Raw genomic sequence first — 15,272 nt, forward strand, 5'->3', positions numbered from 1 at the left:
AGAATAACCCTTCAGAAAAGCAGTATATTAACTGAAATATTAACAGGGCAATCCATTTTCTATAAACACCAGCTCTTTACTTTTCACCAGCAACTCCCTTAAGACTTAGGATGTTTGAGACTCAAAATTAATATATCTGTTGTTTTTATTTCCCCTCACACAAACAAATAAAAACTAATCGACCCTAAGATTCAAAATTCGCTGGAAAAACAAAATCACAGAGAAAGCATTTGGGTTAATTCTGCGGCATTTAATTTGAGACTCTACACTATCAAGTTTCTCTTTAAAGGTATAGACAGACATCCTTATTGGTTATTTAAATGCAATGTTTTCAGTGTCAATGAACAAAGGTCATGAGTTCTATGAAAAACTCAAAATAAAATATTTTCATATTTATTTACCAAGATCTGGTACTTTTTCATTATCAAAAGCCCTTCCCCTAGAGTGGGTAGTAAATGTAGTGGAAATTAGTTGACATGTGCTTTAGGAAACCATTTATCTAAATCATTATATTCACTCCTGTCTTTTGAAGTTGTGCACCTAAAATGTTTTAAGCACTTGATTTTGCTTTCACATTGTTAATTGTTTTCAATAAATTAAACCACTTATAAAACAGTTTGCTAACAGAAAAACTGACTCTATATATAGTCAAAATCAGAAACTGAATACAGTGTGCTATGAAAAATCCTAAAGAATAAAAATTTGCTAAGAAAAAAAACTAAGAAAGAAAACAAGTCTATATCTCCCACGTCTTCCCACTTTAAAAATTACACAAGAGCAATAAAAGAGCAGAAGTGGCTTTTAACAAAAAAGAAAATAGTCCATTAGTACACTCATGAACATAGGATTTAAAGTAATAATTCCAAGAGAATATAATTTAGAAAAATGCATTTAATTATAAAAAAAATTTAAATAAAAAAGCAATGGCACAAATCACCAAAAAGTTATTTAAATGATCATATCCACAGGCTGTTCTTATAATTATATGCTAAAAATTTATGACTATTCTCATTAACAACATCTTCCCTCCTAATTAGAGTGACATCAAGAGTTTCTGAGAATGTGTAATTTTTCCTAAAGTACTACTAAAAGTACCATAAACACAGTTTGAGCAACATTCATTTACATCACCTTTTATTTACTACACTCTAAACTCATAAAATATTGGACATTTTTCTCTTACTTCATTCCTCTTATTTACAGTACAGAGGCTCATGTCTTGTCACAATATGGTTTGTGCATTAAAATCCCTGGGAATAGTACTTTCTGCAGCATTTTAATAAATTTACTCTGGTTATTTAAAATAAGTACATAAACAAAAGCTTGTTCATATGACTGTGTCATACCCAGAAAAATCACTCTTCCTGCAGACTTATTTATGAGTAAAAAAAAAAAATCCCTCTTTCAGTAGAATACATTTTCAACCATTACTGGGATTATACTCTCATACATATTTATTTGCTAGTATGACAATAGGTAAAGCTAGCTACAACTTTTTAAATTTCATTTAGAAGAGTACAGCATAAATGAAGTGATTTGGCTTTCACTCTCTTATTAGACATAATCCAGTTATTCCACATGGATATATTTTATTTATTCTTAGTGTGTAAATCTTTAATGGTTCAGTAACAATTGACAGTTTCTGACAGTGCTCTTTTCTTGACAGTGAATATAGTTCTGTGCGCATATGTCAGATGAACTGAAAAAATGCAAATCACTTCATGGGACACAGTAGGGAGAAGTAGAATGTTATTGTTTCAACAAATGATTCAAAGAGATGAATATTCAACATTCGACAGTCATAGGAATCCTGTTGAATTCAGGCTGTTTTAAGACGTATTGTCATCACGACTTGCCATACCTAGTACTTGTTATCTTTTTCGGTTAAAAAGCAAACCTAATTGGGAAAAGGCAAATGTGAAGAAGAGAGAAAGGTGAGAAAGCATATATTATTCTATTTATAATTTTTGGAGAAAAAAGTGAGAGGGAAAGGGGTATATTTCATATTAAAAAAACTATGTCACATCTGAGCACATTTCACAGAGTATATGAAAATAGTCTACAAGCTAATTAATCCCCTTTTCTCTCACTTTGGTGATATTTGTTTTCAAATAATATTAATAATAATAATTAACATAATTCTGGCAGCAGCACAAATTTATAACTTTTTAAGGCTTAAGAATGTCACTATTCAACAGTTGAGTACATTTGAATAATAAAAGAGTCCTGTAGTTTCTTTTATTTACAGTCCTGACCCAGCAAGTATTATTAAGGAAGCCCTCCTCAGCATTAGCCTTCTGTAAGTCTTCTATGACGGCTTGGACTTTATAACCCACTCAGCATTTGGGTTGAGCTGATATAAGTCCTTCATGTAAGTTTCATCATCGAGGCAGCGTTCCCCTATTAAACAGATGTTGCATTTGTTTAATACATTTGAGTGATTGGGATTCAATTTTAAACTTAAACCTAATAGTTTAACTCTGAAGTCTTAGATGTCAAATACTTTTCATCCTTTCTCATCTCACATAACTTCAAAATTTGACCAAAAATATTGGAAAATTCAATTTTGTAATCTTTGCCTGCACAAGTTTCAAATTAATTCAGACAGTTAAAATATTTTGTGTGATAAGCTTTTAAATAGTTCCTTAAAAGTTTATTTATCTTTAATGAATGGCAATAGGTTTGAATCCACCTAAGAAATTACCAAATTATTGAGAAATAAATATATCTCAGAGTAAAATGAAAAATCAAATATGTTAATATTCAAATAATCTTTACTGATGAAGTTAACAATTCCAGGTTTCTAATGGAGTTGTGGTTTATTTAAATTTTAAGAATGAGGCTTTACATTTCTGTATTTAACTTTTAATATTTACTAATATTTTTAAGTCTTAGAAAAAGAATTCTACAAAATTTATCTTAAAATATTTCAGTTACTATTTTGAAATAAACACTATTTCATTTACTTGTTAACAATTTCACCCTAACCATATTGAGTTAAAAAAAAAGAAGAAATAAAGTTTTTTTTAAATTTTAATAACGAGATGAGAACAACCCACTGATAATTAATTATAAATGATCAAATAAAATCTAAGACATGGACAAAATTAAACCATTTACCCTATTTCTACTTCCTAAATTACCAATATGTCTGTCTCTGTGTGTATGATTTAGTAAGCAATTAACAATGGTGAAAATAACTTCTGCTTTCACTAAAAATATCTAGTATTGTACTTTAATAAAAGTGTTATCTTAGTCTTAAATAAGCTCAACTACTTCCTTTATTAAGATCTGACATAAGCATATTAAAAAAGAAAGATGCTTTAAAAAACTTCATTAACCATTCTAGAAGTTATTTCTATTTTTAAGGAACTTGTCTTTGCTGAAGTTCAATATAAATAGGCATTTGTACAGAAGGAACTCAGAGTCTGAAGAGAAAGATCAGAACACTAAACAAATCTACAATGCTTATCAACCCTCCACAGTGTGCTATATTTTACCTCTACTAATTTCTCCTGCCCCAAAGACATAAATAATAACCAATGACAATGTCGAATCAGCATATGAATACAAAGAAAAAAAGATATGCTTACCAATATTTCCTCCAATTTCATATAAAAAAAGTTCTTCTTTCTTAAGAGTCTGGGCAATCCCACTATCAGGGACAAAACAAACTGATTTGTTGTATCATCAGATGGCTTTCAAATAAATCACTTTAATGTGCTTGGTGATTCTAGATTGTATGGAAAATTCATAACTTAGACACACTCTAATTATCTACACATTTGCATTTTCCCATCTGTTAAATGAGCCTAATAGGTAGTAAAAATGTCACACCTGTGAATGAACAAATGGAATCATACATACTTCTTAAGGCAAAATAATAAATCAGTATCTAAACTTATAAAGTTAAAAAGTAACAACATTTTAATTGCCAAGAAAATTATTAATATGAATATCTACTTGGCATAGGGTCAAAAAGGTCCTCATAAAACTAAAAAACAACAACAACAACAAATGTTTGCTCCTTAGTTTTCCCATTGTATTTATTCAATAAGCATCTTTCATGGGTTTGCTGTACTGAAAACTCTAATGATATGCAATGAATGTAAAGAACAGGACGAGGTCCATAACCCTCCGTGTTGGCCATCTTAATGAGAGGTATACATACTCCAAGTAGAAGGAAATACTCATTATGAAGACTTTACAAGTAGGATGCACTTACAGGTTTAAACTCTTCAAAGGATAAACTTTTCCAGACATTTGGTTCAAACAAAAATTGGTAAAATTCAGTGGTTTTCAAAACTCTCTGTATACTGATTACCTGGGAAACCTGCTAAAAATTCAGATCCAGAGCTCTGAAAACTGATTTAATATATCTAGATGAAGCTCGAGAACCTGCTTTTTAAATGCTCTATAGTGGATTCCGATACATGGAAAAGTTTGTGAACCGTTGATAGAAAGCCCTGAAGACACACTCTCTGGAACTGAGAAGAGGAAATCAGGTCTGACTTTTATCCAAACTGTTATGAAAAATAAGAGATAGTAGAAGCTTTCCTAACCAACCATTTAATGACTTGTCTGGTTATCCAATTCCATCTACTCTGTTCTCTGTGGCACACTAGATGCTCAAGGCTGTATATGTGCTCACGCTTTAGATCCACCTGCTGACTCAGACCCTATCTAAGAGGCTTTGCTCCCAAACTGGTGTGTGCTTACTTTTTTAAATTAAAGAATTTAATAGTTATATTTTTATTTATAACATAGTACATAACCCGATAAACTGTAAGTAGAAAAGAAGTTGCCAAATTTTTTAGAAGACTAGATTAAAAAAATCTCATCAGATATTGTTCTCCATAATCTACATTCTTGTTCCACTTTAAAGAAGCCCGAACTAGATTTCTTGGTATATATAATCTTTTCAATCATACTAATCAATAAATCCATAATTACAGAAAAGGCAACAGTCTTTATCAAAGACTGGTGAGTGAATGTGCAATTATTGTATATTTATGTCATTCATGTGTTCTTGGCTTTAGGAGAGAAAGTGTGGAGAAAAAGTATGGAGGGAAGGAGGGATTCCAACTATCCCTACACAGGTAGAATACAAATGGGCGGAGGGGAAAGTAGTGGAAGAAAATAAAATGTGTGTGTGCGCGCGTGTGTAAACATTTATTGAGAATTTCAATTGTTAGATGGCCCAGACAGACAGTGCTTTGTGCGTCATGATCATTTTCTTAGTTAATTATCGGCAGACTAGACTGTAGGTCCTATTATGGTCCACTTTTACAAATGAGGAACATGAGACTTAAAGAGATCATAAAAACTAAAGATGAAATAGGAAAAGCTGGCATTTGAAGTCACATCATCTGCCTCCAGCATCTCCAAGCACGAGGAAAGGGACTGAAGAAGGGACTCTGCTCCAGGGGGTAGCAAATGCTAACTTAATGAAAGCACAACAAGCAGAAAATCCAAATATGCAAAGGACAATTGTCACAATGCTGGTGCTTTCTATAATATGCCTACCATTGTCTTTTGGTACCCTAAATAATAAAAACACATCGAATATATTGTACAGCTTCAAAGTCACACCTTATATCGTGTGCAAGGAGAGGAACAAAAGTACAGACTAAATTGAGCACTTGGGTCCAGAAAGTAAATGTGGTGTAAATTAACCATGTCTAGCCTGGAAGAGCTGTTTGTATTTGAAGTCTGGCCAGATTTTCAGGTGCACACTCTGGGAGAGGATGGAAAGTCATCCTTGGTGGGAAGAATGGCAACAGTTGGTATCTACTTAGTCACAGCAGGGAGTAGAAAAGAAATGGACTGATTTCCTGAAGATCAGAGACCTTGAGGGAGCAAAGACATAAGAAAAATTCCAACTGCTCCCAGGACTAACCCTGAGAAATTCCATCTACTCCCAGACTCTGCTCCTGAGGCCTCAGGTCCATGATGTTCTCTGACTCTCTAGCCAGTGTGGAGAGTGGTTAAGGACTGGCTTTGGAGACAGAAACCACAGATTTAGAATTCAGCTCCACCATCTACAAAAATGTGTGACCTTGCAAATTCTCTATTTTCTTATCAGTAAAACAGAAGTAATATTAGTACTTACTTCAGGGTGTTGAGAGGGAAGTTTATGCTGGCTTATTGAAAGCCCAGGTATTACCAATAAGCCTCTCTTTTATTTCATCACCATCTGTTCACTGCACAGGCTCATCTCTTCTCCCAATTTATAAACTCTAAGGGAAGATACTTTAAGATATATTTTTATACCCCTTCCAACATCTAGCAGAGGGCCTTAAACAGAGCAGAGACATATTAAATATTGGTGGTACTGTATTAAACTTGGAAAGGTTTTGGAAGAAAACTGCACTGAAGCCCCTGAATGTTAGAATGAGAAGATAAAATTCTATGAAAGCCTAAAACAGTTTCTTCATACACTAAGATGTCAGTGTCCTTGATTTCCCCAACTTTTTAAAAATTTAGATTAGTTTATTTTCAATGAGTGGAAATGAGTGGCAAAGCATTAAAAATACCACTTTAAAAATAAGGATTTGAAGAATAAAAACTGAAAACTCATTACACTTGTTTGAACTTTGAAAATTCAAGAAAAGATATTGCAAAATGTCTTGGAAAGTGTAAGCTCTATTATCATTGGGGGGATGTCAATGGCTTTCAAAGGCATCCTCCTGTCCCATCTGCCCCCAGAATAGAGAAGAAAGAAGGTCTGGGTGACCCTATTGAGGATGATGTGCTTTGTCCTGGAGACTTCAGAGCTCACAAGACCGGTTGTCCTTTCTTAATTCTTTATACCTTCTGTTGTTAAATTTAAGCTTTTTTAGTCATTACATTTTATAGAAAAAGTTGTATCTTTTATTTGTTTTAATCTCACTGTATCCTAATTAGTGATTTTTCTACACACAGTAATTAACTTCTCATCAGCATATTCTGGAAAGACTACTGAGTGGTCTCATGTGCCAAGCCCACTGCAGGCACAGTGAAGGAATGCTCACACATCCTGCTTGAAACAGGCTCAACTTGAACACACACTTCTACATCAAATAAACTCAACTCATTCCAACAGTCTAATTGTTAAGTCTGCTCTTCTTTTCTGCTGAAAAGACAAACATTTCATGCACTTCATACCACCCATAGTTATAAAAGGGAGGGAGGACGAAGAGAGAGAGCAAATGAGCAAGCAAGTGAGTTATACCATGGAATAATTAAAACAAAACAAGCCTCTACCTTTCTTGGCTGAGAAACCTGGCAAGTACATCACTGGCTTTTAGTTCTTCAGTTAGCTGTATTGCCATGGAAACTTTCGAAAGATGGGGAGCTTGCACTCGAATCACTCCCTGAGGAACGTCAGCCTGCAAAGCAATAATGACACTGGAACAAAGCTGGCAGCAGCTGGAACGTGTAACTCTGTACAATGCATTATATGGTAAGTGTGCTTAACTACTACGCATTTTACTTCACTACATAAAAACCTTAACTACTGTATAATGTAATTTGCTAAATTACATCAAACCTCGAATATCCTCTTAATGGTGATAGGGGAACTTTATAATGTCTGTGCAGTAATGCTTAATTATTTTTAAAGATGTAAAGAATGACAGCAATAACCATTACTGCCATATTAAGTGCTGATTTCTGGGTATTATCTACTAGAGGGTGCTTCTCCATGTAGCAATTTATGAAATTGAATCAGAAAAGTTATTTTGTGTGCTACTGCAATGTATGCATTTAAAAAATCTTCCTGTGCATTTACCAAATTTCATAAAAATTTTTGTCCCTGTAAGTATTTTAAAAAATGAAACATACTTTTCTAATACATCTGCATTGTGTCTGCTCCTCACCTGGCTAATGAGCTTAAAACTGTGACCACTTTCAATTTAAGATGACCAATTCTAAATTCTTTGCCATGGATCTTAAGAACGCTTTAGGTATCTGGGGATATCAATGAAATATTTTGAGGATTGTAATATCAAAATATCAGGTATGGCATTTAAAACATTAGGCTTAATTTAATTCCTATTCATTCTGCTAAAATAAGTACTAATTTATTATTTATAACCATATATCTTAAACAGACCCTAGAACACACAGCATGCACGAATGTTTAAAGATAATGCTTTAATACCCTGTTTAATACAACCAAAGTATACTGAGCATCTACTGAGTGTGCAAGGCCTACTTACCTAATAGATAAATAAGACACAGTCCTTTATTGTATATTATTTTTGTGCTCACAATATCATTGTTTTAAATGTACGGTCTTGTATTGCTTTTTCTTTTTACATAAAGCATGGATATACTACAGATGGAATTAATGATTTTTTTTCAAAGTTCAATAAAAATAATGTAGCTTTAGAACCAGGCTGCATAAAAATGTAGGTGCATCCAAAAGATTTAAAATTGTATCTAAGATGTAGTGTGAGAATAACAAAGAAAAAAAACAATACTGCATAAAACTGTACAAGGGAGCATGGGATCAGGTAAGACCTCCTTGAAGGGCTGCAAATATCTGTTACAGCTGCAGATAGAACATAGAGGGCCTGGCACCAACCTCAGACACCTTGTTGCCCTCACCTGACCATTCAGTGAAGGATAACAGGGCCCACCCATCCCCTCTAACCTGGAAAGAGACAAAGCATTTGCCGCTGCCCACTCACTTTGTGGGGGAGGGACTACATTCCTAGCATCCTTGTCTAACTTCTCCTCCTGGTGATTTTGCACTCAACCTGATCCCTAAAACACATCCAATCCTAACCCATGCCCAGACCCCTCAGCTCCTGCTTCATCTCCCCCATCCATGCCGGACCCCTGGTTTAGTTTGCTGACTTCCAATTCTAACACATGTAGTTTGGCCTGATACCTAGTCTAGTCTCTGACCTCCACCTTGTTTCTGGGACACAAGACTAACTTACCTTTTTCCTTAATTCTGTGACAGATTTTATTATTAGTTGTAACATTTTGGAAAATGAGCCTCTTCTTACAGAGGATGAAGGAATTTCACTGGTAGTGTCATTACCCTGTTTTCTTTCAGAGCAGTTATTAAATCGATGGTGTATCTTATCACTCAGAGATTATGCTACATGTACCGTACCCTTGGGTTTCACCTCTAGCTTATACCTTGCTGTGGCTGTTCTGCCTGCCGGCCTGGCCTCAACCATGTGTTCTCTCACAGGAGGTGGAAAACAATAAGCTAGTCCTGAAGACTCAAATGTTGTAATAGCAGCTGAAGCACTGAGTCTGTATTAATAAAACACATCTCACTATGTCCATTACATTAGGGAAACAAATACTGGTATTTTGGATTCTGTTAATCTATCATTATTATTATATTATGGAAGGCTTGCAGACAGCCATCTACTTTATGTTGATTTAAAAGCTAGGGAATTCTGTGCAAGTCATTGTTCCAAATATCCTGACATATATATAGGATTTCTCTGGTGAAACTAATGATGACAAAAATTGTTCCCATAATTACATCTTATCCAACTCTAGAATATCAAAAACAAAAACAAACAAACAAACAAAAAAACAGGCAAATCTAGGCTGAGAGTTAAAGTGAATTAAGACAATATGATTGTTTGTATATATAGAAGATTCACAATAAATGAGATAGAAAAGCAAAATGATTCAGAAAAATAATATATTGTCATAGAAAGTTCAGAAATATGGCAACTTACTCTGCTTTCTGCCTCTCTCCCCACTATTTCATGTGGCACATTCTATTGTTTGAATTAAAAAGGCAAGTCAAAATTGGCTACAAACACCTATGCTTTCATATCTCTATGCATGCTCTATTTCATTTCTGAAACATCCCACTATCAATTTTTCAAATCTCAGCTCAAATACCTCAAATTCCATGTAACCTTCCATGATCCACAAAGTCAAAAGGAATTTCTTCCTTCCACTGAAATTGCCATTGAATCTCTTTAATGATGGGGGGATCCTAATATATGACACTGGTATTCTAGTTACATGCCGCATGTCCAAGTCATACCTGTAGTCAGCTATCAATTTATTAAATAAATCATTCAAAAATATTTACTAAAAATGGTGTGTTCATAATAGCACAATTTCTTTAGAATAAAATAAAGTATACCAATGTGTATTTCCTTAAGAGCAAAAAATAGTTTTAGGAACATTGTCTAAAAGAAACCAGTCAAATTGCCTCTATCTACCAGATGGTATTCCCTCTACTACTGAGAAATTCAGATAGGAAGGGAAAGAGAGTAGAAAAAAAGAATCGAAGATGCTAATTCAGTCACTTACTCCTGCAGGGAGTTACCAGTGTTAATGTACACCTGCTTAAGGACGCAGCCACTTTTTCTCCAAGACGTGTTATGGACAGCTGAAGGCCCCTAAAAATATGACCACAGCCTACACGTTCTCTATCAGTTCAGGCATTGTACTTTGGAGAGTATGGCCATGCTTCCTTAAAAAAGCAGCACTGAGGTCAGTGTAGTGTCGGGTTGCACCAAAAAGTGCCACATCTAACACAGGCATCCAGTGCATCTCTGATCACTAGAGTATGGAAGCAAAAGGCCCAGGTACTAGCTTCTGAGGGTACTTAAGTGCTCTCATGCATATGTGAAACGTCAGGTATTTGCCGTATTATGACTTCTGTCAGAAGATGGGGAGTGGCATTGGTACAGGTTCCTTATGGCTGTGAAATTAAGCATTTTCCCACACCTTTCTTCTCAGTGAGCAGAAGGTGAAGCTAGGGAAGCTCTGGAACAGCTTTAACAGTTCCCAAATGACTAACTGTATAATTTTGACTTGTTCCACATAGAATTATAATATCAATGCCTTTGAAAAGCTTTCCTTAGGTCAGCAATGGCGCATAGTACCTTCCTAGGTTAACTGGCTACATTCCCTGACAACTAGCAGGGTGAAGGCGGGGGTGGGGGAGACGAGCGAGGGAGACTGGAACAATTCTTAGTGTTTATTTCTGTGGTAATATATTCCATCCAAATCTCACAACAACATAAAGATTGAGAGTGACTCAATTTGAATTTACCATGCTCTTTGCTGGTAGAGAAGAAATGTGTTTTAACTGGTAGATGTAATGGTTAAAGATAAAGAGTTTAAAAGTTTCTAGAAAGTTTTTCTTACATATCTTGACAAGAGTGGTCAAATAATATTTACTAAAGATGATAAACAATAAATAATGCCAAAGCTCTCATTTAAATGGTATATGACAACTACAATTAAGTTCCAGAATCATGCTGTATCAAATACTAAAGCTATTAGTACACTAATTATATTGAGTTGCCAAGCTTTGAAAGACACAACATGCCTGCTCATTAAGCTAAACAGTCTGTTCTTAACTTGAGACACAATAACATCTAAATCTGTGAATAGTATTATCTTTGTAACCTTCCTATTTCACATTTTTCTGGTCTTAACAGCTTCTCCTCACTTTTTTTTTTTTTTTTTTTTTTTGTGCTTGAGTTTAAGTTATATAATGTACAGCAAGACTGGAGGAAAGCAATATTTGACTAACATACTATTAAAATTTAGTCACAAAGAATTTTACAAATTACAAAATGTTAGTTAATTTCTTATACATGCAAAGGTTGTTATAATACAGAAAATAATCTCATGGTCATCACATGTTTTCCATTTTGAACCAAAGCATATTTTTAAAGATAAAATTTTCTTATTATTTAGTTAAATAAACAATTATTTTAGTATTTTTCATAAAGTGTAGATAAATACTACACTGCTCATATTTTTGCACTTGAGATTAGAAATTTAATGTCAGACCTTTAAAAGAGACATTAATTTCTTTTTTTATTAAAAACTAATTTAAATGTAAAGCCAACACTCTTAATATTACAGAAAAACCTTTTATCGTCAAAAGGGCAAATTGGAAGTACAGCTTTCTCAAAAAAAGAGCAGATAAAACACATGCTTCAGAAAATTAAACAAGGACATTTTAGCAAGGTATCTTAAACTAAAATGACATATTCATCATCTTAGTCTGATTAGAGGGAAAAATATAGAAGGCATTCTCTACTATCTTGAACTGTCTATGTTCTAATTATAATTGGGCCTTTGTTATCCAAATGCTTAAACTTTTATCCAATTCAAAGATTCAGAGAATTTTAAAGAAGGGTCTGAAATAACTTTCAGAGTTAATAAGTATTTAACTTACAATAAATTAAGTTTGGATATTTTTCTCTTTAATATGGTATTTTTATGCACTGTAAAAAAAAAAAAAGCAATGAATGTCTTAAAAGGAAACAAGATTTTGCGCTTGATATTGTAATTTGATTTTCTACATCAGTCCCCAAGTAGATCCAGATACTTTTTCCAGACTTAAAGCAGTTGCTTGAAACAAGACCTACAACAATGCTCTAGGTCAGAACTGTTCAATGAAACCAGAGATAGAATTCTAAACAGAGATGTGACTAAAGACACGCAATCCCAGCCACAAACAACTCAGATTCCACACTGCACTGCTGTCAACTCCAGGATTCCTCTGGAGGAGAATGGCAGAAGGTGGCAACAACAAATTTCCTTTCCATGTCCAAAGCCCTAAACCTTAAAATGTTATACAATTATTTTGGAACTTTTAGCAAATCATGTAGCACTCTAAAACTTGAGTTCCTCAACTGTAAGTTAAGGGTATGACACTAGATCATCCTGAGTTGACACTGAAGTTAAACACAGAAGGGAGAACTTTTGTTCCCTCTACCCATGAGGACAGATGTGCTGAGCAGTTTGGCTTATTTCATGGAATCTCACAGAGCCCTGCTCAGTGCCCACACTCTCTCCCTAATGTACAGCTTCCTTTTGAGAGGTGAGCTTGAATGAGAAAAGAAAAATCATACAAATCTAGGTTCACGATGGACTTGAAACTTGCATGATTTAGCAATTCAGAACCAGATGCTCATCAAAGCTGCCCTAGATTCTTATTAGGCAGAGATGCAATCTGAGGCAATTATGGGTAAAATGATGGGATGTCTGTGATTTCTATAAAAACACTAAGAAGGAAAAAAGGAGAGACAAGATAAGAAAACTGTGTTTGATTATTGGTAATGGGTTTATGGTGGTTCATATACTATTCTATATTTGTATATGTTAGAAGTCATAAAATTAAATATATGGGCACATGTGTGTGCATGTACACACACACAAATCCCAAATGGGGGGAAATCACCCTTATAATTTTTATATAACACACATGCTCAGGTCCTGGTCTGGGAGATTAACTCAGCAGGGCCAGAATGTGTCAATCATGTCCCTATTGTATACCTCTAGCTAAACCTCATTAATCTGGTCTGACCCTCTCATTTTATAGAAGAAACTGAGGTCCAGAGAGATAAAATTTTTGTCATTAATGTCTCATCAATGGCAGAGCAAAGACTATATCTTCAAACCATATGACTTCTGGTGTGTGATGTGGTGTGTATATACATGTGTGCATGTGTGCGTGCATGTGTGTGTGTGTGTGTGCGTGTGTGTGTGATATGATATCAATCTCAACGGTAAACTGAAGGTTATCATTAAGTGGTTATTTGTAATGGTCTATAATTTTGTTATTTTTCACCAAGTGTTTCCTCCTGCTGATATATTTAATATTTAAGAAATTCACGTTTGTACCAAACATTTAATATGCTGTAGTAATTTAAAATGTTTGTCTTATTAAATAGGTTGAGGGTGTCCCCTACAACCTGGTTCATACAATTAAACTACCTAGTCAAGCATGTCACAATAATATGAATACTTGCGTATATATAGTTAGCATTAATATCATACTGAATGCTTTAAAAATATGACCTTGATGAATTTTCATGATGTATAATCTCTTGTCTTTCATTCTTCAATCTCAGGCATTCTGTCTTCTTCCATCAACACTCACTGACAATGCTTTGGATAAAGTTACAACTGACCTTTCAAATGCAAAATGCAGGGAACCTCTATCCAACGTTAGTTTTACTCAACTTCTCTGTAGAATTTGGCACTACTAACTAAGCTCTTTTACTTTACTGTTCCTCCTGAGCTTCTAACTTTCTTTTCACTTCCTGTCATTTCGTGGCCTCTTTTACCAGCTCTTCTTCCATGGCCAACTACTTAAAATATTGGTGTCCCCAGAGATCTTTCTTTGCCTTTTAATTTTCTTATACCACATATCTACTTTTTGTTATGGGAACCACTCTGCAGCATCAGCTGAAATCTCTATGTTGATCCCAAATGCACATCTCTAGCTCTGGCCACCCCTGAGCTTCAGGCCCAAGTAGCCAACTTCTATAAGGGCAAGTCAACCCTAAATGTCGAAAACTGATTACCTTGTCGAAGTCTGTTCCTTTTGCATGATGCCATATCTTGATGATAAAGTCACTCATGGTAAAATCAGTGAGTCGTTCTAGAGTCCTCTTTCTTCCACCTTCTTCATATCCAATCAGCTTCCACATCTTATGGGTCCTACCTGCTCACATTCAACTTCTTTCTATTCCCTTTGCCTGGCTTTAGCTTGGCCCAAGAGTCTTTGAAAAGCTATATATTAATCATACTTTATAATAGGAGTAATACATGTTCACTGTATTACCAAATGTGAACCTAGGATTTTGGGATATATCACTTCTCAGAGTTTTTCTGTAATCAGTGGGAAATAGAGGATAATGGTAGAGAGACCTGGATTAAAAGTCATATAGATTTGGTTTCAAGTTCCATCACTTCTTATCTAGATAACCATTAGTAAGTTATTTAAGACTACTGATCCTTGCTTTCCTGATATGTAAAAAATAAGACAATAATATACACTAATTAAATTACTATGAATATTAAATGAGATGATAAAATGTCAAGGATCATGCCTGACCTCTGGTAAGCATTCAAAATAGTTATAATTATTACCCCTTACAAATATAGCAATATACTACTCGCTGATTTATAACTTATTTCAACATTTTACGAATATCTTTTGATGTCAACATATACACTTATACATTTTCATGGTATTCCGTTACATAATACGCCATAATATATTTAACTAATCATCTCTGTCCTCTTGGATTATTTCTAATTTGGGCCAGTATAAAGAAAATGGCAATGACCTTAAGCATAACTATTTGCATGATCATCTCATTATTCCCTTTGAAAGAATCTTTGAGTCCAATGAGGAGCATGGTATTCAGACCTTTGCCACTTGCCAACTACTCTTCAAAAGGATTCTACCAATTTATATACTTCCATCAGCAAGGAAGTTAGCCAGCATCTCCTACCTAACCTCCTATCTTTCATTCCTCCAA

The 15,272-nt window shown here is 34.4% G+C and overlaps 1 protein-coding gene across 2 annotated transcripts in view; it reads right to left on the bottom strand.

Moving 5' to 3' along the window:
- Positions 1–229: 229 nt before the first annotated feature.
- ARHGAP18 (Rho GTPase activating protein 18) overlaps positions 230–15,272 on the bottom strand; it is a 160,684-nt gene continuing 145,641 nt past the window's right edge. For both annotated transcript variants that reach the window (XM_039849950.1, XM_039849949.1), the window contains exons 13-15: positions 7,246–7,370; positions 3,594–3,655; positions 230–2,400 (exon numbers count right to left, since the gene is read on the bottom strand). In XM_039849950.1, the coding sequence (XP_039705884.1) occupies positions 2,309–2,400; positions 3,594–3,655; positions 7,246–7,370 (279 nt within the window). In that variant the 3' untranslated portion in view covers positions 230–2,308. The remainder of the gene's footprint in view (positions 2,401–3,593; positions 3,656–7,245; positions 7,371–15,272) is intronic.

This window comes from Pteropus medius, unplaced genomic scaffold (genome assembly GCF_902729225.1).
Source record: "Pteropus medius unplaced genomic scaffold, Ma_sr-lr_union100, whole genome shotgun sequence".
Classification (NCBI taxonomy): Eukaryota; Metazoa; Chordata; class Mammalia; order Chiroptera; family Pteropodidae; genus Pteropus; species Pteropus medius.